The following is a 26,071-nucleotide window of genomic DNA, read 5'->3' on the forward strand; positions in this document are numbered from 1 at the left end:
GCATTTTTAATTGTTTTCAGTATAAGGATACGTTTGGTGGTAATCAGTCAGGGTATTGAGTGCATCGTGCTGTTGGAAATGGAGTTCTTATTTTTTAACCTTGATAATGATTCTTTTTTCATTAAGAATTTGTATATTTTGATGTAGTCAAATGGGGCTGCGTTTTCCTTTATTGTTATTACATTTTGGTACATCTAAGAAATCTTTCTTTACTCTCAATTTCCTACTTTCACAAACATGCAGATATATTCTCTTATGTTTTCTTCTTATATGAATTCATATATTCATATAGAAGGATTTATTTTTATTTTTGTTTATAAAGACAACTATGGAGCATGGGTTAAATATGTTTTTTAACCTATTTTGACCATTAACTAGGCATCATTTATACATACGTACATACGTACATGCATATATTTGATTGGCAGGGTCTCACTATGTGCCCAGGCTGCAGGGCAGTGGCTATTCACGGGTGTGATCATAGCCCACTCCAGCCTCACACTCCTGGCCTCAGTGGTCTTCCTGCCTCAGCCTCTGGAGTAGCTGGGAGTAGAGGCATGCACCACTATGCCTGGCTTGGTTTTTATATTTTTAAAAGCTTATCCATATAAAAATAGAAGAAGAATATATAGCAAAGATCGTCTGTGGCATAGGAAGTCTAAAATATTTATTAGCTGGACCTTTGCATAAAAATCAAGCAGACCCCTGCATTAATCCACTTTTGCTCACTTACATGTTAAATTTTAGCTTCCGGTTTATACTTGAAGTTTTTTTCAGGGACTTTCATTCTACTTTCATTCATCTCTTTGTTTTTTGCCAACTACAAGTACCACACTGTAATGAAAATGGCTGTTTTCATTAATAAAACTACATGAGTTAAAAGAGAGGGATTAGAAAATGCAGGACCCACTTTCAGAGTGGAAATGGAAAAACACAGAAAATTCACACCCAGAAGCCTAATTGCCCTGACATTAACTAGAGGCATAGAGATCTGGAGCGCTCACAAAATACCTCTCTGCCTTGCCCAAAGCCAGTGCGGGACCATGGAAATTGGATTTTATTGATTCATTTGTAACTGTGTACCGTGCTGTGTGAAGCATGAAGCACTCAGACTTGTTCTAGGAAGCTTCCAACAAATGGAACAATGAATTGTGAAGCCCCAAGTGAATGGAAATGAGCAAGGAGGAGATTGCAGCTTGAATGGGAGAAGGGCACTCTGTAAAACCCTAAAATGTATGCTCACTGAAGGGTAGAGCAGAGAAGAAAAAAATCCTGGGCTCTGAGAATGCAGTTCTATTAGTAGATAGTGCTTTTCCTTATGGAGCGGATGCTTATCTGTCGAAGCCATGTGTCTATTCACTTTAGTCATCACACAATTTACCTATTCAGTGAGATAGCGCTCTCAGTAATGAGAACACAATCTCTTCAGTGAGGTAAAGACAAAGACCTACAGATGTGGCCCTGAGTCCACGTGGCCTCTGCTGTGTGTGGCCCCCTCCACACGTGGCTGAGACTCTTTGTCACTTTGGCCACAGCCCCAGAGCTTTGACAGCGGTCCCAAGTTCTGCTTAGCAGGACACAGAGGCTTCGCCATCCACATCTCCACCACACTGCTCTTTGCTTTGTTCTTCCCTGTGGGGTCAAAAGAGGAAAGTGAGGGAAATAGCACATCAGATCTCATAGTTTTGCTCCAGAAGGAATGTGTGCGGAGTGGGCTGTGTACACCTGCAAGACCCTGTCCTTGGGTCTCCTGTCCCTCCCTGAGAGAGCCTGATGAGGGTGGCAGTGGGGTAAGGAGCATGTCACTCTCACAGCCTGGCAAAAGCACCCTGGATAGGGTGCCAAGAGCACCAGCCACACCTTCAGGGGCCTTGCATGCTTGACAATGGAGATGAGCTTGCAAAACCTTCCTAAGCCAGGATGTGGCTTCTCCAGGAGGGGGTGTACATAGAACATTCTGGGAGAACCAGGGGAGAGAGAAACATACCCTGCCCATGACAAAAACTAAACAGAGCTTTGAAGACATTGCCAAAGTCTGCTTGGGCCCTTCTCGAAGGCAAAGTTTGGAATTCCACCTTGATGAAGTGTGAATTCAGAGGCTGGGCTTCTCCTAGCTCTCTCCTCGTTATTTTGCTTGAGTAGAAAGACCCCTGCTTGCTCATTTTCTAAAAGTAAAACGTCCCTGCAGTTCAGACTGTGCTGTTCCTAACACCCGCAACTTCGTGGCAGCCAGCCCCTGACTCTCAGGCAAAGGTGACCCGGCAGCAGGTGGAAGAAGAATTCTCTCCCCCTGCCAACCCTCCCTTCCTCCTTTTGTCCCTGCACTTTGAAATCTCTCTCCTCCCAGGCCCCGCAGGGGTCCTAACTGATTCAGGGGTTTGTGATGATGGAAACAGCAGCCTGTCGCTCCCCAGCCTGGCTCAGATAGCTCTTTCAGGAACCTGTGGTCTTGACAACTGCTGCAAAGAACAAACCAGCCCCCGCCCCCTGCGGAAATGATACCTCCTGCCCCAAGCAGGGGAGACAATCCTGCCCAGATGAGGGGAGCATCTCCCAAACACAGAGGCCAGAAAAGATGAACAAAATGTCACTTTCTCATTGTTGCTGCCAGGAAAAGCTAGCGCCCAAGAGGATACTGCATTCTGCAGATCTTATTTAAAATTCTGTGAGCAGCCCTGGTGATTAGGGGACTGCAGCTGGATCTTGGCAGCAGCTCAGACAAATGGGAAAGGAAAATAGCCAGTTCTGAGGAACACTGTAGAGTAGAAATATTGTAAACTGAGGCTTGTAAAGGGAAGGGATTACTTGTGGCTTGACCAGGCAGTTAGAAGCAGTGCAAAGATCTTCTGAAAGAGCTGAAGGCATGTTGCAGGCCTGGCTCTTCACCTCCTTCTCTTGCCTGTATAATGGGGATGCCAGACTAGGTTGATGGTCTGTGGTTGCACATTCCTGTCAGTAAAATAATTTACAGCCTGCACTCTTATTAAATTCTATTTGTTCATGTACATATTAGACACGTTTTACTCTATGAATGTATTATATACATTACAAAGGACATGAAACAATAGAAATAAGACAGACTAGATGAAAATAAATATAAATAGAAGCTCTAGTGTTTTTCTTTCTCTACCTTCATCATGCCCTCCCTCCAAGATGTGAATACTTTGCTTTGAAGACAAACAAATCAGATGACCTGGTCAGGTTCCTTCAGATGGAAGGTCTATGAAGAATGCTGTCCAATATGGTGGTCACTAGCCACATGTGGCTATTTAAATTCATTAAAATGAAATACAATTTAAAACTCAGTTTCTCAGACACACTAAGTACATTTCAAATGCACAATAGCCACATGGGGTTAATGGCTACTGTATTTGTCAATGCAGATGACAGAACATTTCCATCACTGAAGAATGATCTGTTGGACATTCTGATGAGCGAGTTGTCAAGACCATGAAGCTTAAGATCTCATTGCAGCAACTATCCTTGACTAAGCACTTGCTGTGACAAAGCATCTTGGGAAGCATTTTGTGACCACCTCATTTAGTTCCTACAACAACTAAATAATACACCTCTGAAGCTAGGTGCATTATCCTAGGGAGGTGGGGGATGAGGGATGGAGGGATTGGGAGTTGCTCAGAGCTGATCAGCTACTTAGATGTTGAGCTGGGTGTTTGCCTAGGCACCCCACAGGGATTTTTCAGATTTTTTCCAGGCATGTGCTCTCCGGGGTGGTTACTGCAAGTATGCTTCTCTCTTCTACAGGTACAAAGGGAATTTCCTGCAGAGCTGTGTTCAGCTGAGAGCCAGTAGACTTCGCAAAGCAACATGGGTGCGAAGAAGAAGCTACTACCATTCCCCACTCGAGGGACTGAAACCATGCAGGACCCTTGGGCAGGCTTCTTCAGAAACAGCAGGTAATGTTCTCTTTGGAGGTGAATCCAGACTGGGCACTTGAAGGCACCCGCCTGAGGCACAGACACTAGGAATGTGGGCTGGGCAGGAGTCAGCCCCATGTGCCCGCAGGGGTCAGGCACAAAAGGGAGAGTAACAGAGGCATGGTGTCTATGAGACAATCAAAGTGACCCTAAACTAGGGGGGAGGGCATGTGGTGAAAGACGGAGAATTCAATATTGAGAAGTAACCTGCATCCTTGAGTGCTAGCCACGTGTACCAAGCTCTGAACCAGGTGCAGGTTCCTTCTGGGAGCCAGGAGAACATGAATCACAGCTCTTAGTGCCTCCACTTTCACCAAAAGAAAGCTCACTTGGTTCTTCCTGCAGGGCTATTATAAAAGCTAAAGTGGGTCTGTGGATGGGCTTGAGAGCCCATGTGAAGTAGAAAGATAAGTAGTTACGTGAAGCTACAGGGTGCATTGCTTACATGTGAAGCAGTAAGAGGCACACTCTTCACCATGCTCAGAAATAAATAAGGGTGAACTGAGGGGGCTGCTTCCTGGAAAAATGGCTATATTCAGCTGCAATTACCGGGCAATGGGGCAAATGGCGCAATTTCTCTGGACTTCAATTTCCTCTTCCTTTCTCCCCTCTCCCCAGCAGTAATGAGCCCAGCCTTAGCCTTGCTTGCCGAGTGTTGATTGGGAAAAATGAAGACCCTGTGGGAAAGGCTTCTGGGTTCCATCTGGCCAGCAGCGCCTGAATTACCATCCTTCTGTGGCTCATTGTTTTCTGTTTGGCTCAAGGGCTAACCCTGGGCTCTGTCTCAACCTGAGGTCTTTGGCCCCGGGGCCTCCTTTGTTGGGGCAATTCCCCCGCCACCTTTGTGTAGCTCCAGTGCCCCCTACAGGCAGATGGCGCTTGCGTGCTCTCCCCACACCCCTGCTCCCCACCCCCCAAAGCCCTGCAGGGTGGGCAAGGACAAGGACTAGTCTTGTTCCCCAGAGAGAATTTAAATTCAGGCAGGAATTCATCTTACAGTTGGGTGGCCAGTTGTTGAAGAAAGGTGGTTTTTGTTAAGGAAGGTCAAGGGTCAAGCCCCATGTGGGAGATACTGGGATGCAGGGGGGTAGGTAGGTGGAAATTCCATCAGGGAACTGGCTCTGAGCTTTCTTCCTCATCTGTGGCTCTCATCTTCACCTCCGTCTCCCTCCTCTGTATCCAGCAAAAGTGCCTGTTAGGCTATGCTTGATACCACTGCCATCCATGGAGGGCACAAGAATGCACATCGTCTGGGCTCTCATTGTTTGTAAATCATTTTTGCAGGAATGTTCTATTATAACCCTAATATAATAAAAGCAGAATCACCCCAGCCACTGCCAGCAGGACATGCTGCACACTTGGGGAAACAGTTGTTCAAGTCACCACAGGTAGCCTCGATGCTGATAGCTATGGGGTCCACTGACTTCCCTTCAGGAAGAAGGCCCAGTGGCCAGCTGGGTGGGGCTGGGTGGGGCAGCCATGTATGTAGACAACGTTTGTTGGAATTGAAATCCAGCTGCGGTCTGGCTTGTCCAGCTCACGTGCTGGCTCTGAGTAGGGGGCTGTGTCAGCTGCAGCAGGGACACCTGCTCCTCTCTCTTCCTCCACAGGGGACCATGGAAGTGGGTGCCCCTGCCTCATCTGCACCTCTTCTGTCCTCCTCCACAGGGATACATTTCTCTATGTCCTCCCCATGGACTAATGGAGGAGTCCCAGAGACCCTGGGCTCCCTCCATGTGTGGGAAATCCCACTTCTATACACATCCTCTTTTAATATCAGTATTTCATTGCTTTCTTCACACCTAAATGAGCAAACTGGGGATACCAGTGAATGGTGAATAAAACCAAATCCAAGCAGAAAAAAAATATCAGAAACAAACCTTGAATATAGATCTAAGTAACAAGTGGCTTTCCATAGCTCAGATGCCTGCTGGGAACACAGCTCCACCACCCCATCCCCTTGCATAGGTAGCAAGGCCCCAGCAACAGCCTGGAATGGTGACAAATGTCTGTGCTTTCATGTTTGTTATTTGAGCAGCAAGTTGAACCAGGGGCTTAGGTCTCTGGTGCCCATTTTCAAAGGCCCTCCTCTCCAGCAATTATGAGGGATGTGGAGGGTGTCCACTGCAGGGCAGCGCTGAGCTGCAGGCCATGGTAGAAGCCCTAGCCCAGGGAATATCAATCACTGCCTGTTCCTTATTGAAGTGTCAGAGAGGGAACTGGGAAGGCTGGGAGGGCAAACCAGCAAGCGGGGGTTGACAGGTCATGATGGACACCATGGAGTCGGAGGGTGGAAGAATGCTTTAAAATAAATACCACTGGAAATCAAAGGGGCATAGGGGTCTTATTAGCAGCACTTTCCAACTCCAATATTTCACAGTGGAGTGACAGGCACATTGAGGGCACTGGGTGTTTGAAGACAAAGCACTGTCACTTCAAAGGAACACAGAGCTGAGCCTGGCCATCTACCACTTATAAACAACTTTCTCGAGTCTCCTTTGACTTGGCAGGTCCTGGATGGAGAAATCAGAGCTGGGTCCTCTGTGAAGGAGCTGATCCTGCCTGTGCGTGCATGTGTGCGTGTGTGCATGTGCATGGTTGTGCTTGTGAGTGTGCCTGTGTTTTTTTCTTTCTGAGGAAAGATTACCTGTTTTCCATGGTGGGATAGTGATGGGGTGGTCTGTTTTGGGTGACCCAAGGGGCTGTAACTTGGGGAAACTTGGTAGAATCCAACAAAGAAATTGAGAATGACCTTTGTGTAGATGGGGGTGGGTGGGATTTTTCAATTTAAAGGTAAAGAAACACCTTAGATCCTAAACTTTATGGGCCAACTAGAATAGGTAAAACATTCAGAAACATGAAGTCAAGAATACTTGTGTCCAGGGACTGATATAAGATGTGATAGCTGATTTTCTTGTCTTCTTTATATTTTGGAGACAGTTCCTATCAACAGTTTAGAAGGATGAAGGAAAGAGGATTAAAAAAAAGTTTTTTTTAAAGATGTTTAATTTCCCTCTCTCCTAAACTATTCCAAAAGCTTGTTACTAATCATTTGAATTAACAGATGGCTTGGCAGTGAAGTCATCTGAAAGCAGAAGGCCAGAAGAGTTATGAAGGATAAAGACCTAATTTATAAGATTGTACATTGATTGGAGTCTACGAGGCTCCCCTGGCAACTGAGTCTTTTTTCCTGAATCCGGTCTCTAGCAGTCCATCCCATCCAAGTTTCCAGCTAGTGAGTGCAGGAAACTTGAAATTTCTTTCTAGATATTAACTAAGGGGTATTTCCCAGACACCCCGGCTGAGTGTTGACTAAGAACTGACAGAAGCTCTGCTGTTTTAAAGAAAACCTCTTTGCACTCGCTTCAGGATCAGGGCTGAAGGGTGCATTTGATCTCATAGACTAGGCCTGTCTCATTGAAGGGATTGGCAAAAAGGAAGTTCTTAGGTATCAAGTCATTGACTGTCCGAGGGAAAACAGGCATCTACCTTATAATGCAGATGTTCCTTATGGAACATTCCAGTCATAAGGTTGGCCTGTTAGCTGGGAACATGAAAATCTTCCCTAATAGACTGACTGCTGGTAAATTTAGACCCAATTCAATTCTCTCCCTCTCTGCCTACCATCGCATCCATCCATGCCCTTCAGATTCATTTGCGCAATATCATGTAAATTGATTGCTAAATGAAATTGCAGATTGTGCTCAAGCTGTTGCGTTTTGTGGAGTTGAAAGAAATGACCATCGGAAGCCTGCTGATTCACACTCATTGGCAGAATCAGACTAGGTGACAAATGAACAAGAGGAAAGTGACAAAGATAATAACTCCAAGAGAGCAACTTGACTATCAGAGACTTAAGAGAAGTCTTTGGAAAAATTGATAAAGCTCTATAATATTTTTTCGGGGTGGGGGAATTCCTCATGATGAACTTGCAATTGAAGTAAATGCAAGGTAAATAGTCCATTGGTCTACCCTACAATTTTATGTAAAAATGTACATCCTAATCAATACTTCAAGTTTTGTTGATTTTAACAATTAGCTCATAGTTTGCCATTATAACCTTCAAAATGGAGGTTTATTTTTATTTTATCTTAGTAGGCTGATTAGCTTATTTTCACAAATTTTGGTTTCGTCATTTTTTTCCAGATAAATTCTCAAAGTCCTTAATACCGTTTACTGTGAAATTGTGGTATTGGGAATGAATTGGGAATGAATTCGTTTGAGGTGGCCTTTCCTCTGTAGCACTGATCTCAACTAATAAAGACCTTGTTTAGCAAGCTGGTAGATCGTCTCCTCCACATTTGCATCCGGGGCTAGCACTGTAGCAGATCTTCAATAAGTGTTTGTTGAATGAAAAATTTAGCAAACATATGTTTCTTTACCTTAAGTTTCCTGAAGCTTAGTCTCAGATGAAAGCGCAATCAAAGACCAGCCCCCACATCTTCTCTGAGCATGAACAAGAGAGAGCATGCCACCTGGAGTCTGGGTTTCTGATTGTACGTTGTGTCAATGGAGAGGTCCAGTGGGTATCCAGTGGGGTGGCAGTGGAATAACCACAAAATTCAACTCTATGGAATCACCATTTTCAACCTTAGGAGGCATCTTACGTCACTTTGGTTTTATGGATGGAAGCTCTGGGGACCTAAAAGTAGTAACTGTGAATCTACTAATGTCCCTTTCCATGCCTTTTAACGTGACATCCTCTCCCACACTATAGTGGGGCCATGTTGTATAGGGTGATGAAGTTTGTTACCAAAGCTGGCCTCTGAAAGCACAATCCCTATAGTCAAAATTATCTTTGAAAATCCTGCAAGTGTATCATAAGGGTATGATTTGTGTATACAACTCTGAACAGAAATTCTCGTGCAATTTCTGTTTGAGGACTGCTGAGATAAAAGGAGGAAAGAAAAAGGCCATCCATCCACGCAGGCTGCTTTGAAGATAAACAGCAAATCCTCCCACTGAAAAGGGGTGTGAGAAGTTCTCAAGTGTCCCTGATTCACTGCGTGGTGTGTGCCATTTGGTTTTAGCATTAAGCCTCTAAAACTGCTGTGACATCTTAATGGACTGAGTTGTTTTGGTGAGGATTAATCAAGATAGTAGAGTTGTGTCTTCTTGGGTCAGAGAAGGGTGAGCTTCAACGGTCAGGGTGTAGGTTAAATGCAAGTTTGCTGGGAGTGTGCTGCTGTTTCATTTCTCACCTGGAATGCCTTTCTTACACTAGCACAGGAGCTGGGGGCCAGTTTTCCACTGGACAGCTACTCCATGTCACCTTGAGTCAGCTGGTACCACTTGGTCAAAAACCATTCCTTCCAGCCCAAGGGGAAATTCACAGCAAATCATGTCTTGAAAATGTTCTTCCCATTATTTTCCAAGTTAGAGTCTCACTTAGGAAGACAAGCTTCGCATGTCTCTGTGTGTGCGTCTGCACATGCACTCACAAGTTCTTGTGTCATTTTTCCATTAGAAAAAGCAATTGAAAAACTTACACATCCATACAAAGGATGACGCCACTTAAGCAAAAGCTGCTGCTGATTCTCTATTGTGTGGTTACACAATTTCTGATGAGGTCACTGCTCTGAAAATATTTTTCAGAATGTGGGGAGGTGGGGGGATGAAGGCAACGTCACTGATTTTGTTTGTACCCAAGTGGGACGTCCTGTTCTTTGTGATGCTAACGCCCGTCAACATACAGCCTTATTGCCATTCTCCTAATATCACAGTGATTGACCTTTGGGCTACAAAAAAGAATCTCATAATTAGATTTGCCCTGTTTTTACGTTTATGGGCACATCTCTTTCTAGCTGATGACATACCAGCTTTGTAAAAAATGATTATTATTGAAAACCTTTGTGCTAAAAGGACCTGTTCCATTAACTGAGACCTGTTCTATTTACTTGAATGCTTGGGTACATTAAAACATTCCGTGGTATAAAGAGTGCTCTTATATATTTCCTTAGAAACACATTTTGTGGAACTGAGTGGAGAACATTGATGTAGTTGAGGTTAATTATTTGGGCTTTTGCTGGGCACATTGGATGTCGTGCCGCTTCTCCTGGTACACAGACTAAAATTGGAACAGTGAAGAGGAGCTGAGCGTGGCCCTGTGCCCAGATGACACACTGAAGTCATATTGATTGAGGGAGATGTTTTATTGAACGATAAGAACTACATTGACTTTATGGTTTTGCAATTTCCTGCAGCTGGCATGGTTTATAACAGTAAACACGGCGAGGTTCAGGGCTACATTTCCAACGGAGATTTTAGAAAACTCTCTCAATAACTAAACTCAGGAGGCACTTTCAATTTAGGAAGCTCATACACATTTAGTCCCTTGGACAAACTTGCGATGAGTAACTTTTATCCTGTTTTTGCTGATGGAGAACCTGAGTCCTAGAGAGTTGTCTAGTGACTTGCCCAGAGGGACCCAGATGATTGATCTGGGGATCAACATTGGTTCCTAAATTGAAATCATCCAGGTGCCACCTTGAGAACTGTTGCTGCACCTGCATGTCACCTCTGAGATTATTTACTTATTTTTTCCTCTAGGTGCACTTACAAAAAACTTGAGTACATTTATTTCAAAGAGAAGCTGTTTATCAATACTGAAAATGAAAAGTTAATATTCTGAGCCATTATGGGAACATCGAAAAAATATAAACACTACAATGTTTTTGGTAAATAAGTTTTAGCTGGAATCTGTGGTGAGCTCTGAAGTCCATGAGCCCTAGGAATACTCCTTCTGCTAAAAAGAGATTCGGACTTTAGGGAGGCATTAAAGATACATTAGCACCTAGTTGAGACTTTCTTCTTTCCTTAATCAGAAGATTAAGAGAGAATAGAAGAGAGAATGGCTTCCTCACTGTGCAATTCAGTTTTATTTAAGTTTTTGCTTATGAATCACCTAAAATAACCACTAACCCCCAGACCCTTCCTGGGGCCCCTCTTTTGTAGGGCCATACCCCCTGTTTTTCTGTCAGTAGGAGTCTCATTGGCTTGCACTGTCTCATCTAGTGTTTCCTCAACTTTTGTAAGGCCTTGAGCTACATGATCTAAACCACTGAATGTACATTCCGCACAACTGACTGCAGAGGCCATGGCAACATTCTGCAAAGACCCTCCTTGAAGAGCCTTGCCTTCTCTGCCTCACTAGGCTGGGGTGAGAGGCACTCGCCAAGAGTTTGGGAGGCTGCCTGAAACCCCGAATTTCTTATCATTTTTTTCTTTTTTTTTGAGACAGAGTTTCACTCTATTGCCCAGGCTGGAGTGCACTGATGCTCACCACAACCTCTGCCTCCTGGACACCCTGCATTTCTAAGATTATGGGACACTGATGTCCCCAAAATTTCAGGCCCCGACTGCGGTGTGCCCAGTCCGGTGGGCCTCCACTGCGCCTGCACACATCCCTCTATGCACCCTGGCACGCTGACCATCCATCAGGCATGTACCACCTCCTCCTGCTGCAGACACATGCTGATGATTGGGCACACTGGATGTCATGCCGCTTCCCCTGGTACACAGACTAAAACTGGAACAGTGGAGACAAGCTGAGCGTGGCCCTGAAATTTTTTCCTGAGAACAGGGAGCCATTGAAGGGTGAAGGGCAAGGTGCAGGTAATCCCATTTCGGCTTTCTACAGACCACTCTAGGCACACGGCGGAGCAAGGATTGGGTGGATACAGTGTGTATGAGGAGACTGATTAGAGGACCCTGGCACAGGCTGGGCAGCTTTGTTCTTAAAAATCACTTGGAAAAAGTGATGCTCCATCTAGAGGAGCAAAAAAGTTAATCATTAGTTTTTAATTTTTTAACTTAATGATTAGTTTTTAATTACACATGCAATCATGAATAATACTTATTTTAACACATTAAAATGTGTTCAGGTGTTTCGTTTCACCACTACCCCCATCCCAGTAGCATCTCAGATAAAATGACAGTTTGGAGTCTGGGGTGCATCTGACAGATCTTCATGTCTCTCTGTGTGTGTGTGCATGTGTGTGCGAACGCATGTGTGTGTGTGTGTGAGGGAGGCAGAGACAGCAGCATCACACTGAGCATCTCGTTGCACAGCTTGCTTTTTTTACAGTAAACTATTTTGTCGTTCCACACTGTTAATACATGTAGATCTATCTCAACTTCCTAAGCAGGGACAGAGCCCCTCTGGGTGGGAATACTCTTGTTTATGAAGCCATCCTCCTATTAATGAAGAGTTTGGTCATCACAGTGTTTCATGCTTGCATGACGCTCCTTGGAAGTACTGTTCATATCTCCTTAGCCCAGGCAGGGTTTCCTTTAGGGAACAGCCAAGAAGAGAAATTGCTGGGTCTTTGAGTGTTGTGTTGCACATTTTAAATAGCTGTTTTCAAATTGCTTCCCAATTTATATCCCTACCAGTTAGCATATTAAATACTTCTCCTTTTCTCAAGCTTATAAAACTTTCTTCTTTTCCCTTTGGCTGAGTAAAAGATGCTACCTTCCACGCCCGTGGATAGGAGGGCCTTTCCAGGCCTCCTTACTTCTCACTAGGGGTCTGTTATCCATTCCGTCCATGGAAGGCTGGCATTCTCTAGTAGAAAAAAGAATATGGAAGGATGGTAAGACTTGTTTTTGCTTTTGTTTTTAAATCACAGAGAAGTCAGTTTGCCTTGACCAAACTTTATGTCCACTGGGCACAATTTGATGTTCTCACCAAATATTAATAGATTTGTTCCTTAGCAGAGGCACGGTAGATCAGCCTGCTCTGAGAAGGCTCTGTCTCTGCAAAGGACACCAAGGCCTTCCTCTGTGCCCAGCCAATTCATTAGATCCGGTTAGCAATTTGCAAAAGAGATGAGTTGATTTGCAGGCTGGTGAGCCCCAGCGTTCCTCAGCTGCCTCCCAGAAAGCTCAGAGAAGCCCCAGCCTCCTGGGAGCCTGGGAGAGCAAACAGTCATATGCGAGGCTTTAGGCAGAGGCTGAGCAGAGTCGTCATTCCTCATTACAAAAAGAAGCCAGAAAGCTGGATTTCTCAGCCCTTCCTGGTTAGGGTGGGATTTGGGGTCACAGTCCAGACTCCCGGGATAAAACGAGAAGGCTCACAAAGCTGTGGCTGCCACCATGAGAGCAGTGTTTCTTTTTTCAAGCTTTTATTCTTCTCAGATACCTTGGTTATCTTATTTTGAAATGTTGGTACCAGAGGCGGAACTTTAAACTCTGCATGCCTGTATGAGGAGGGAGTCTTTGGGGTGTAAGGAAAAGAGACTCAATTCAAATTCACTTAGTCAAACAAACAAACAGAACCCAATTCATTATCTCACGGAACAGAGAGAGTTGCTTCAAGCTGGGCTGGGTCCAGAGGCTCTGTGGGCAGGTGTTCACCTCTCTCTGTCTCTGGGCAGTTCTGATCCTGCTCAGCTGTTCCAGGCTTGTGTGAGTGTGACCATTTTTTAATAACTGAGTCTCCAAACTCAATCACATGGCCTCATTTGGTCACGTGGCTGTCCTTGACTCCATCACTGGGGTTGCTGAGTGGCCGGGTCTGGGTTGTGCACCTTGTCCTTGTACTGAGGGTTGGGTTGGGGCCATCTCTGCTACAGCCATTAAGAGGAGGCCGAGGAGGGCAGATCACCTGAGGTCAGGAGTTTGAGACCAGCCTGGACAACATGGTGAAACCCCATTTCTACTAAACATACAAAAATTAGCTGGCTATAGTGGTACGCACCTGTAGTCCCAGCTACTCAGGAGGCTGAGGCAGGAAAATTGCTTGAACACATGAGGCGGAGGTTGCAGTGAGCTGAGATCATGGTACTGCACTCCAGCCTGGGTGACAGAGGGAGACTCTGTCTCAAAAAAAAAAAGTAAATGAGAGATGGTTTCCCCTAAACAGGAGGAGGGGGTCAGGCAGTTAAACATGGCAGATGACCCCTGTTCCTCCATGCAGACCTGGGGACAGCATCTTACTCATGGCTTAATGCAATTAGGTATGTATTTGTGAGCCATTGAGTGTCTTTTGAAGCCCCATGAGAGGAAAGAAACAGAAGATGGCTTGAGCCCTCACCTCAGAAAGCTTAGGAACCAGCTGGTGGACTGAGACACCTTTGTGAGACAGATGAGAGTCACGCGGCCTGAGGGTCCCAAGCAATTACTGGGGCCTGTTCTGTGCCAGGCAGTGTGTGGGAGGAGGAAGAGAGGCAAACAAGAACATGATATGGCCCTTGTCCTTAGGGAGAGCCCAGTGTGGCAAGGGGAGCCGGCACAGACTGGTAAACAAGTCATTACAAATGCAGCGCGGTGAGCTCGCTGATATGATTAAGCTTCCAAATGAGAGATCCTGACAAGGCTGGCTGGAGCGGAGAGGGAGAGTGGGCTAGCATAAACAGGAGCACGGCGGGGGTGCTTCCGACGCTCACCCCAAGGCCCCTCCATCCGGCCCCCCACTGCGGAAAGGAGTGCCACAGGGCATGTGGGAGAACTGAAGGCTGTCACTCTTTATCATGCCTTCTTTCGTCCCTGGATCATAAAGGATTTTTGCTATATACTCTAAACTGCTGGGAATGGAGCACTTAACTACTATTTACTTATTTATCTAAAATGCTAAGTGCTCCCCTTAGCAATTGCTAATAGATTCCTGTAGAAACGGAGCACACATGCAGAATTCTGATTTCTGTGCCGACAGAAGGTGGGAAGACAACAATAGCTAGTGCGCTAATGGCGGGTTCAGTGGGGAGGTGGGTGGGAAGGACGATAGAGTCATTGAAAGAGAAGGCTGAAATATGGGTATTTTAAAGATAAATGTGTGTTTATGTTAAGAGTTGAGAGACAGAGAGGAGAGGGAGGGAGGGAGAGAAACTCTCATACCTTCAATCCATACCTGAAATGGGGATAGTTCTGCTTTTTTTTTCTTTTTATTGCATTTTAGGTTTTGGGGTACATGTGAAGGACATGCAAGATTGTTGCATAGGTACACACATGGCAGTGTGATTTGCTGCCTTCCTCCCCTTCACCTATATCTAGCATTTCTCCCCATGCTATCTCTCCCCAACTCCCCACCCCTCGCTGTCCCTCCCCTATTTCTCCCCAACAGACCCCAGTGTGTAGTGCTCCCCTCCCTGTGTCCATGTGTTCTCATTGTTCAACACCCGCCTATGAGTGAGAATATGCGGTGTTTGATTTTCTGTTCTTGTGTCAGTTTGCTGAGAATGATGGTTTCCAGGTTCATCCATATCCCTACAAAGGACACAAACTCATCGTTTTTGATGGCTGCATAATATTTTGAGAGACTCTGAAAACTGTTCTCACATTTGAGTTGGAAGAACCCACTGAGAGTGCCACAAATGAATCCTGAATTTTGTTCTGGAATTTTCTTATGCAACATGCTAGAACCAGTAGCCAAATAGAATCCGAGGCTGAGGCAGGAAGAAAAATGAGGATCTCAGGGATGGAACTCAACAGGCTACAAATGGGATACAAAGGGCATGAGTCACCCTCAGGACAATCACAGAGGCACCAGGCACCCCCCTCACTGGATCTGTTTCCCCAACACCCACCTGGTGCCTGGTCTTGGCAAGGGGCCAGCCCTTTTGTTTTTGGAGGCAGATGATCCTGTAGGATTAACTCTAAAGTGTGAGTGGAGCCTAGGGGAGAAGTAACTTTATGGGACACAGAATGAAACCTTCAGTGACACTGACTCATAATGGGGAGGTGATTCTCTTCTTAGCTTCCTCTCAAGCCTCTCGATCATACCATGGAGAAAGTCTTGTTTTGATTTCGTCTTTAACACCTGCCTAACCCCTTCCTAACCTCCCTTTTCATCAGAGAAAAAGAGGTTAGGTCTCAACATCTAGCTAGAGTTTGAGAATACAATTCTGCTTTTATTGTTATTTTTTGCAGAATAATCTGCTGCTTCTGATGCCAGACACTCCCAAGTCTTCTCAACCGTCTTACTCCACTGACCTTGGAAAGCCAAATGTTTCCCCCTTCTCTCTCTCCGCCTCTGAGGCTAAGGCTGGTACAGGATAAATAATTTTGCTTTCTGGATTTAGAGGAATTGGTTTGAGTCTTGACTTTTACTAGTTCTTTGGGCAAGAGATGTTCCTTCTCATTGTCTCAGGTCCTCATCTGTATAATGGGGCTGGAGTTTCTGAGTCCATAATTCATTTCATCTGGTGCCCGAGAGCCCCATGAAGCCTGTCTGGGAATACCTGACACATGTGCCCTTGAGATTGAGGAGAGGCTCAAGTTCCATGAGACAGTGACTGTGAAAATGCTGTGTGAACTACAAAGGACTTTACAGTGTGTGGTTATCATGGCTGGGAGGTGACAGGGATGAGCATGTGCTGAATTTTCACCCCACGTCTGGATAAGACGTCTTCGAGCCTAAGGAAGGAGTCAGTGAACAGTGCAGTTCCGTACTTGCCAGAGCAGGGAGCTCGTGGGGATTTGAGAGTATATTCAGGGCCCCTGAGTTTATGCTACATGCATGCACACGGTGCTCTTCCTGCCGGGGAAGTTCCTGCTCTCAAGGTTGAGAAAATAACGAAGCTGGAACAATCCTCCAAGCTCCAGCTGCCCCAGAGGCCTCCCTGGCAATACTGTGCTCCGGTAGGGACCCCACCTTCCTCTAGGTAAATGGTTCACGCTGGCCCTCACCCCACTGCTGGCTGCTGGCAGGGAGCATGGGGAATCTGCTCCAAAAACAAGCATCGCTTCCTGCGGTAGCATTTACAGAGTTTCCTCCAAATGTTTTCCCTCACCTAATTTTCAGTGTGGCCCCCTGGGGTCAGGAGGTGATGTGTGGCCAGCCCCATCCTAATTAGGAACCTTGCCCAAGTTCATACGTTGAGGAAAAGAAATGCTAACTCAGTTCCAAGGTTTTTCCCTTGCTAAAACTCTTACGATGTTGGCTTATTTCCTTAACTTCCAAAGGACATGAAAAAGTGATTTTTGTACCACCTTCCGCATAGACATTAGCGATCATTTTCAGCTTTCCAGTTTTGCTAGGAGGTACCTGGCGAGCCGGGACGGACAAAAGCCATTTTTCTAAGCACTAGCGTTTGAAATTATTAAGTGTTCATTAAGCACCCCCGGGTGCAAAGCACTCTCAGAGATGTTTGTTTCTCAATTTTCCATAATTTCCTTATTTTCTTCCCCTAGCTAAAGGCGGATTGAAAAATGAACTCAGTGCATTGGCGTCTGAATCACAGTTAATGCGCGACGCCCCCTCCCTTAACTGCGCTGTTTTCTTTCTGCCTCCTCCTGTCTCCCGGCTTATCAATGTGATAAAAGTTCTTCTTCTTTTTAACCCCTATTCAGGGGCTGCGACTTTTGCTGTATTCCCACCGGCATGCCAGGAAGCGAGCGACACAGAGCCCCGAACCCCCTCGTCCCACCGGATGGGTTAGCCGGGGTCGAGTGGAGAGAAGCCTCGAGAAGGCTGCCCGGCGCCTGGGCGGGCGCCGACCCCTGGTGGGGGCCTCCCAAGACCCCCCATCCCGGTGGGAGGGCGCCCGGGGGCCTGGAGAGCCGCCTCGCCACGTGGACGCTTCTGGAAGAACACAAAGCCCCGGCCCCCTCCGCCCCCGCCGGCGCGGAGCCTCGGTCTTGCAGGAGCAGAGAGAAAGGCTTTTTTTTTTTTTTTTTTTTCTTTCTCTTTTTTATTTTTTTTCTGACAGCAGCCTCACATAACCTCAAAAGTTACCCATGAATTTACCAAAACTTTTTATGAAACTATTTTAACCTCTGGTGGGGGTTAAAAAACAAGCCTTGTGAATTTATTACCCGGAAAAAAGCGCAGCGGGCTGGGGTTTGCAGCGAAGCCGCCTTCCAAGCTCCGCGCGCGCCCCCTAGCGCCCGCCGCGGGCACTGCCGCGCCCGGCTCCGTCCTCGCCCCGCGGCTGGCTCGGCCTGGGGTCGGCCTGGGAGGGCGGCGGGCGGCGGACCCCAGACCCGTGCAGTGGGCGAGGGCACCCAGTCGGAACGCCAGGGACCTCTGGGCACGAATTTCTGTTCGTAGGCGTTTCCGTGGTACAACCAAGGGGCAGGCTGAAGCCGAAGGAAGGGAGAGCAGGGTTTTGATCCAAGCCCCTCGGCTTCTGGAAATCGGCTGGGACCCCCGCTGAACCTGGGTGCTTTGACTGTCGTCACGCCTCCGCACAGACGACCCCAGCCTGTGGATATCATTTCATTGCCCTCACAAAAACGCCCTTACGGAGAACGCCCGTAGGGAGAAATGCAAGAGTAAGAATGTTCACGAAGAGTCTGGAGCCCCAGATGAGAACAGAAGGCGGGAAGGGGACCTTGGAGGAAGCTGGGGCGGGGGGATTGTTTCACTTTCTCAGGACCAGGCTGAGAGATGGGAGTGGAGGAAGAAAAAGGACAAAATGGGGTGCCGAAGGCTCCACTGGGTGCCCCCTGTCCGCAGGGATGTTAAGCAGAATCCAGGCTCCCAGTCGCTGCCCGATGACCAGGACTCCCGGACCCTGCGGTTGCCAAGTGTGTGCGACGCTTCCATCCTCTCCAACCTGCAGACACACTGGTTCCCTTTCAGAACTAGCAATGTTTTTTAAAAGCACACAGAAAAGTATTAAAGAGCAAATGTTGTAACGTAGAGATGCAGGAGCAGCGAGCCGGCAGCAGCCTGCCAGCAACGGCAGCGGTACTCCAGCGGCCAAGCGAGGAAGGAGCTCACGCTAGCGGCCGACTTTCACCACCTGTAGTCATGTCATCCTAGGGACGTGTCTCAGCTTTTCTCTGCCTCAGTTTCCCTATCTGTAAAGTGGGGGTGATAGTATGTCACCCAAAATATATTTAGAATGTGAAAGAGTGCTTCAAATCATGTAGTCTCGGCTGTTCTGCGTTGAGAAGGCCAGGTGGCTGCTGTTACTGTAGCTCTACAGGGAAGGCAGAACCTAGAATTTTATGTTAAGTAAAATCTCTCCATTTTTACAGGGTGCTAATTTAAACACACACACATGCAGACACACATGGATGTGCACTTGCACCCCCCCCCCAATCTGGGCCCAAAGACAGTCAGCTAGTTTGAGACCTTTCCTCTAAAGGCTGCCAGGAGGCCACGGGACAGGAGGGAGGACAAAAGAGAGATGGATGTCATCTCTCCCTGTCATCCATCACCGCCGCATCCAGACCACTTGAGCCAAACACTGAAACCAGTGTGGCCAGCTCTCTTTTGGGGGTGAATGGATATGGGGAGACATGCCCTATTTTCCGTTCCCCCTGGGAGGATATAGGAGGGAGGACTCTCGCACCAGGAGGTCTTCAGAAGTCACGTTGGAAATGTGATGGTGTGTGGCGGGTGAGGGGACTCCCCCTTGTTCTTGGAGACCCTACTTTCCCTCCAAACAAGTGTGTGCTCTGCACGCCCAGCTTCTCATCAGCCCAGGCACTTGCCACCTGGGTGCTTTGAGGTGCCTGTGGGCTCCTCATCTGTGGTCTGGTAGCATCTTCTTCCTCTTCCAGGCTGGCTTCTCATGTGTTTCAGGAGGCCCCCGCAGCCCTGCATCCTAGGGCAGGAGATGACTGGCGGGGATTGGGGAGGGGCTCCTCTTCTGCCTCTTCTCCCATCCCAGCCTTCCTTTGTCCCCTCCCGATGGCTTACCCTGATGCTCTCATCATCTCATCTGCTCTAATCGCCCCACTGCCTTGACAAATCTCACTGTTCTTTGCACATTTTCCAGCCCTGGTGGCTTCACTCTTTCAAGCATCCATGCATTAAGCAGCTGTTTGCTGGGCATTAGACTTTGTTTCTTGAGGGGCAAATCAAGCACATTTCTCTGACTTCCCATTGTCTCCTAAAACATTGAGACTTTAACTGAGAAGGTTGAATAGAGTCATTAAATCTGATAGAGAAAACAGCAACAGGAATTACTTGCTACAGTGATTCCGAAAGCACAGTCCAGAGAGACCACTGAGAACCAGACAGGGATTCTCATTTATCTTTGCCGAAAGCAAATATGTTACTGATTTTTAAACATTCACACATTAATGGCTGAAAAGTAATTGCTTTTGTATGTTTTAGTATGAAAACAATATTTTAAAAATTGCTTCCTGGATTTGTAGGGTTTTAAGTTTTATGATTTTTTTTTTTTCCTTTTCACTCTGTAGAGCAGAATACTGCATAGTTTTAAGTAGTGGGGGAAAAGCTCTTTTCTTTTATTCATCTATATCTATTGTGTTCCATTGTGTTTAATTTCAATAATCTGGATTCATTTAAGTAATATTCCATTATAGATTCAATGCATATGTATTGTTTTTTAACTTAAGAAATGGGGAACTTTTTTGGGTCAATTTTAAGTAACTCTGCATTAAAGCTAAGAGTGCCCACTTAATGTGGTTCACTCTGAAAGTTCCCCTTGAAGAAGAAGAGGTTCTGCTTTATTTTGTAAGGTTTTGTGTTTACCTTTCCCAATCTCGCCTTGGGTTTTCCACAGCTGATTTAGTAAGACTTGCTTCGGTCCTGACAGCTCGAGTCTTTCAGTGCCATTGAGGATACAGGACATATTTCTTCTTTGCTTCCAGTTTCACCACTCAATAAATTTGAGGAGTCACCAAGCAGTCATCTGTGTAGTCAGATAAGGCAGAAAATGATGATTTCTCTATTATTTTGCTTAGAAGCGTGAGAAACTAGATTAATCAATGTCTGTTAGAAATGCCTTTTTATAGAAAAGACTGGCTTCTTTCATCAGAGTCATGATTTGTGGCTCCTATGCAGACACATTAGATGGTTTTTCCAGGGGACAGGAGCAGGCAATCAAGCTTTGAATTTTAAGTCTGTCATTAGATGACATGAGGTCAGCTTTAGCCCACCTTTAATATGGTTGGGAGGGTAGTGGGGCCAGTGGGCCCCCATGGAGTCCACCCATCTCATTCTCTGGGGCATCAGGGAAACCGTGCAACATCTGTAAGAGTTAGAATCTTTTGGGTGGATTACAATTCTTGGTAGAAAGAGACTAAAATCCATCTCACAAAGGTTTAAGCACAAAAGGGAATTTGTTTGCTCACATGATGAAAGAGCCCAGGGTAGCTCCAGCTGGATGCAGAGATGTCAGCAATGTGACCAGGGCTCTGTTGATTCGTCTTCAAAGCAAGTGGACTTTCCTCTGGGTTGCCTTCATCCCTAGGCATGTGGTGGCTCCATGGCCCTGGCTTATATCCTACCCACTTTGTATTCAAAATCCCAGCATCAGTTTGGGACTCATGCCTGGCCCCAAACCTTATCCTTGGCCAGGTGGGTGGAATAAGCTCACTCCATGAGATGGAAAGGAGTGATAGTAAGTCAGCCAGCTTATATCAAGGAGAGATGTTCCCTGAAGGAGAACTGAGGTGGGGCGTGGTGTGGCTGTGAGCGCAGATGCCAATCACAACCTGATCTGCTTTCTAATGGGTAGAGGTGCTTAGTGAGTTGCTCAGCCAGCAAGCTGCCTTCTCCATATTTTTTGCTACAATTGATGTTGATAGTTGACATGGTTGGTGTCCTACCTAGAACTCCTCTCGAGCAGGCCAGGCCTCCAGCCATTCCCATCTTTGTCTCACCCCTCACTACTTTTCTTATACCCTTCACATTTATCCTGGGCTTACCCCCTTAATAAACCACTGTCACAAGAGCCCAAGTTATATGTAAATCATGAAATGCAGCTCTTCATGTCCGATAGAAGGCTATCCTCTATTTTCTCAACACAAAGACTGAGAGTTTTGGGGCCAACCTGAAATAGATAAAGATGTAGATGAAAAAGACAAATTTCTACTTACAATATTTAGTTTATTAATCTAGTTGCCTATGTCCCTTTAAATCACCTGTTACATAAAATCTTAGCTTGGGGACATTATGTTTTCTGCTCACATTTCGCAAAGCAATTCTAGCTGAACTTGTAGCATGCATCTTTGATAATGTCTTTGTCATCAGCAGAGCCACTTGTTTGAGTCATCTAATAGAGTTTTCAGAGCATAGCATTTCACTTTCCCAGCTCTTTGAGATTTAGTCCTTTTAGAATCCGAGTACAATGCCGTCATAGAAATGCATCCACAGCCGTAAGCACCAATTCACCTGACATTACGACAGTCGCCTTCCTTTCTCCCGTAGGTGGCTATTTGTAATTTCCAGCAAATAAAACCTGTTCTCTTTTGCTTTTTAAATCAGCCTTTAAGAGATTTGTTTACAATAGCATCCAATGCTCTCTTATAATTGTATCCCAAACGCTCAAGAATAATGACTGCATTTGTGTTAAAGGTTTCCCGTCCATCACCTTTCTCGAAACCAATTTTGTCAGATGATGTCTGTAATGACCCAGACCAGCACCGAATGGCGTCATTTCAGGCTAATGTACCTTCCCAAACAGATTTTGTAATTTAAAATGAAGTAATTGAGAAAGTTCTCTGTAAAATGGGAGACTTTGTATGAATTTGATTTTAAGGTAACTATTTTCTGAGAAACAAATTTTGGAGGAAAAATCTCTTACCTTGAGGCATATCTGCTCCTTAGTATAATAAATGCTCTGAGATCTCATTAGAGGGGCTGAAATGGGACCAACTCTGCTTGCTTGACTCAGATGTAACATTTGGAAAGGAAAGCAGCATTTGCCTGGACATGGAGAAATGCCTTCTTTATTTTAATACAAACGGAAGTGGAAAAAGACCTAGTATCTAATTGAAGGATCCAGTCATACAGGGATATTTGGGAGCAACTCTGTTTTCTCATGCATTATTTTAAATAATCATTCATTTTAACCTTCTCTGTTTTGAATACCCTCAAACTTCGGTCATATTGATTCCTCATTCATATTATAATTGGTCACCATTGTCTTCTGTAATAAGAATAGTAATAGGAATAATCCTAGCTAACACCATTATAAACACCTCAGTGGGGTGTTTATGATGGATCAGTTGCTATTATGGGCTCCTTTTTTGTCTCTTTTTGAAAAAAATATAACTACTATATTGATAGTCATTTTGAAGATGAGAAAATATGCACAGAGAAATTAAGTGACTTTACTGGAGGTTACAGAAAAAGCAAGAGCTATGAATCCAGGAAGGCTGACTTAGACCCCGTTGGGAAATGCTGGGTTTTCTATTTCAACCACTTAGGCTATAGTTGGAAGTTCCAAAGTGCAGTGTGCTTACTAGTGATCATTTGTCAATAAATATAAAGAAAAAATTTTAATAAAAAATACGCATGTTAATCATCATAAATAGATAAGGAATCCATGTTATATATCAGAGGCACCATAGGTATATTTGCAACACAGCAGTATCTACTATTAAACATATGTTTACCTGTGATGTAAGTTAGATATTGTTGTGTTGCAAACTACCCCAAAACTCAGTGACTCATGACAACGTATATTTATCATGTATTTATTTACTGCTCATGGATCTTTGAGTGAGCTAGGTATTGCTCTGGTTTTAGCCATGCTCAGCTGATCTTGCTGGGTTTGCTCATTCATCTGTGGAGCCAGCTGGGGGAAATGCTGGCAGGTTGATTGGGAAGTTGGCCGACAGCCAGCCAAATTCCATGCAGCAAACCAGCTTCCATGCTTATGAGTGAGGCTATCCTAGACCAGCCAATGAGGGTAGAAAACCAGCCAATGAAAACATCCTAGGCCTAGCGAGGCCATCTTAGACCAGCCAATGGGAACAACCTAGGCCTAGTGAGGCCATCTTAGACCAGCCAATGAGAACATCCTAGGCCTAGTGAGGTCATCTTAGACCAGCCAATAGGAACATCCTAGGCCTAGTGAGGCCATCTTAGACCATCCAATGGGAACATCCTAGGCCTAGTGAGGCTATCTTAGACCAGCCAATGGGAACATCCCAGGCCTAGTGAGGCCATCCTAGACCAGCCAATGGGAACACTGTAGGCCAATGGGGCCATCTTAGACCAGCCAATGGGAGTGGAAGAACCTTATGTCTTCCATCCTCCCATGAAGGCTGGGCATGGAGAGAGAAAACAAGTGAGTGGGTGCAGGAGCACAAAGCCCTCTTTAAAAATTGATATATATTAGAACATTTTTGGCAGTCCACGTGATATTTTGATACCTGCACACAATGTGTAATGACCAAGTCAAGGTAATTGGGATTTCCATCACCTCAAATGTTTATCTTTTCTTTGTGTTGGGAACATTATAAATCTTATAGCTATTTTGAAACATACAATAAATTATTGTTAATTTGACTTTCGTTACTGTACTGTCAAATACTAGATTTTATTCTTTTTAACTATAGTTTTGTATGCCTTTACCAATTTTTCTTTATCTGCTCCCTCCTCTTCCCTTCCCAGCCTCTGGTAACCACTCTTCTACTCTCTACCTCCATGACATCTACTTTTTTTTTTTTTTTTCCAGAGATGGAGTCTGCCCTGTTGCCAGGCTGGAGTGCAATGGCATGATCTTGGCTCACTGCAACCTCCACCTCCTGGGTTCAAGCGATTCTCCTGCCTCAGCCTCCCGAGTAGCTGGGACTACAGGTGCATGCCACCAGGCCCAGCTCATGTTTTCTAATGTTTAGTAGAGACAGGGTTTTACCATGTTGGCCAGGCTGTTCTCAAATTCCTGACTTTACGATCTGCCTGCCTGGGCCTCCCAAAGTGGTGGGATTACAGGCATGAGCCAGCACGCCTGGCCAAGATCTACTTCTTTAGTCTCACATGAGTGAGAACATGCAATGTTTTTCTTTCTATGCCCTAGTTATTTCACTTAATATAATGACCTCCAGTTCTATCCATGTGGCTGCAAATGACAGACCCGTACTCCTTTTTATGGCTGAATAATATTCCATTGTATATACATACCAGATTTTCTTTATCTATTCATCCATGTATGGGTTCTTAGGTTGATTCCACATCTTGGCTGTTGTGAATATGGGAGTACAACTATCTCTTTGGTATAACGATTTCCTTTCCTTTGGATGAATACCTAGCAATGCAAGCCTCTTGAGACCTCGATTGGGAACTGACATATCACCTCTGTTGCATTCTACTGGCCACAGAGAGTCACAAGACCAGCTGAGATCTGAGGTGTGGGAAAATCAGCCCTACCTCCTGATGGTGCTGATGGGAGACCCTGAAAATCACATTGCAAAGGGCAGGAATGCAGGGAGAGGTGAAGCATGGAGGCTTTTTTTCCCCAGCCAGTCAACCATACGTTCTACTTTACACATGTGTAGCAATTTAGAGCACATTCGCTAGAAACTTTTAATAAACAAGTGAATTATTTTTCCATATAACAAGATGTCTGGTTATAGGTGGTCTGGTTATTATAACTGGTCCAGGATATCACCATCGACCTAGGATCCTTCTTTATTCCTGCCCTACCCACCCTAGGATCCTTCTCTTTTCCTGTCCCACCCACCCCTACTCTTTTAATTTAGTTTTGTGGGTAGCATGATCACTGCAGCAGGGTGAGGCACCATGCTTGTGTTTCAGGCAGGGGAAAAATGAACCTGAAGCCCTAAGGGGTATGCCTTTCAAAAGCTCTCTGGAGGGCTTCCAGCATTTCCTCTGTACAGCTTGTTGTCTAGAACTGGGTCACAAGACTACCCTGACTTTGGAGAATTGGGAGAAGAGTATTCTAAAGGGGAACTAAACATCACTGGAGTCTTACTGCTGAGAAAGGGGAGAATGAGAGTAGACTGACATCTCACAGTGTCTGCCCCAGCATGTAATACTAGTTTTCCATCTGAGACAGTAATATAAAATTTATTTTAAAAAAATCTTAAGTGAAAAAAGAAATTCATTAAATACTTTAATAAAATTACTAGTCTAAGTCATACTTTGTCAAACTTTTGCTGTAAAAGGCCAGTGAGTTAAATTTTTTTTTGTCTCTGCTAGTTATGCAGTCCTATTGCAACTACGTAACACTGTTGTGGGAGAAAACAGCCACAGACAAAAATGTAAACAAATGAAACCCTGCCTCTACTAAAAATACAAAAATTAGCAGGGCATGGTGGTGTGTGCCTATAGGCCCAGCTACTTAGGAGGCTGAGGCAGGAGAATCATGTGAACTAAGGAGGCAGAGGTTGCAGTGAGTTGATATCAAGCCAGTGCACTCCAGCTTGGAGGAGAGAGTCAGACTCTGTTTCAAAAGAAAAGAAAAGAAAAAGGACATGGCTATGTTTCAATAAAACTTTATTTATAAAAATAGAAGGCAAAA

At 45.3% G+C, this 26,071-nt stretch overlaps 1 protein-coding gene across 2 annotated transcripts in view; it reads left to right on the forward strand.

Annotated features, from left to right (window-relative positions):
* Positions 1–26,071, forward strand: part of ZNF831 (zinc finger protein 831) — a 116,048-nt gene that overhangs the window by 60,552 nt on the left and 29,425 nt on the right. For both annotated transcript variants that reach the window (XM_035299073.3, XM_054255512.2), the window contains exon 4: positions 3,763–3,914. In XM_035299073.3, the coding sequence (XP_035154964.1) occupies positions 3,763–3,914 (152 nt within the window). The remainder of the gene's footprint in view (positions 1–3,762; positions 3,915–26,071) is intronic.

This window comes from Callithrix jacchus, chromosome 5 (genome assembly GCF_049354715.1).
Source record: "Callithrix jacchus isolate 240 chromosome 5, calJac240_pri, whole genome shotgun sequence".
Classification (NCBI taxonomy): domain Eukaryota; kingdom Metazoa; phylum Chordata; class Mammalia; order Primates; family Cebidae; genus Callithrix; species Callithrix jacchus.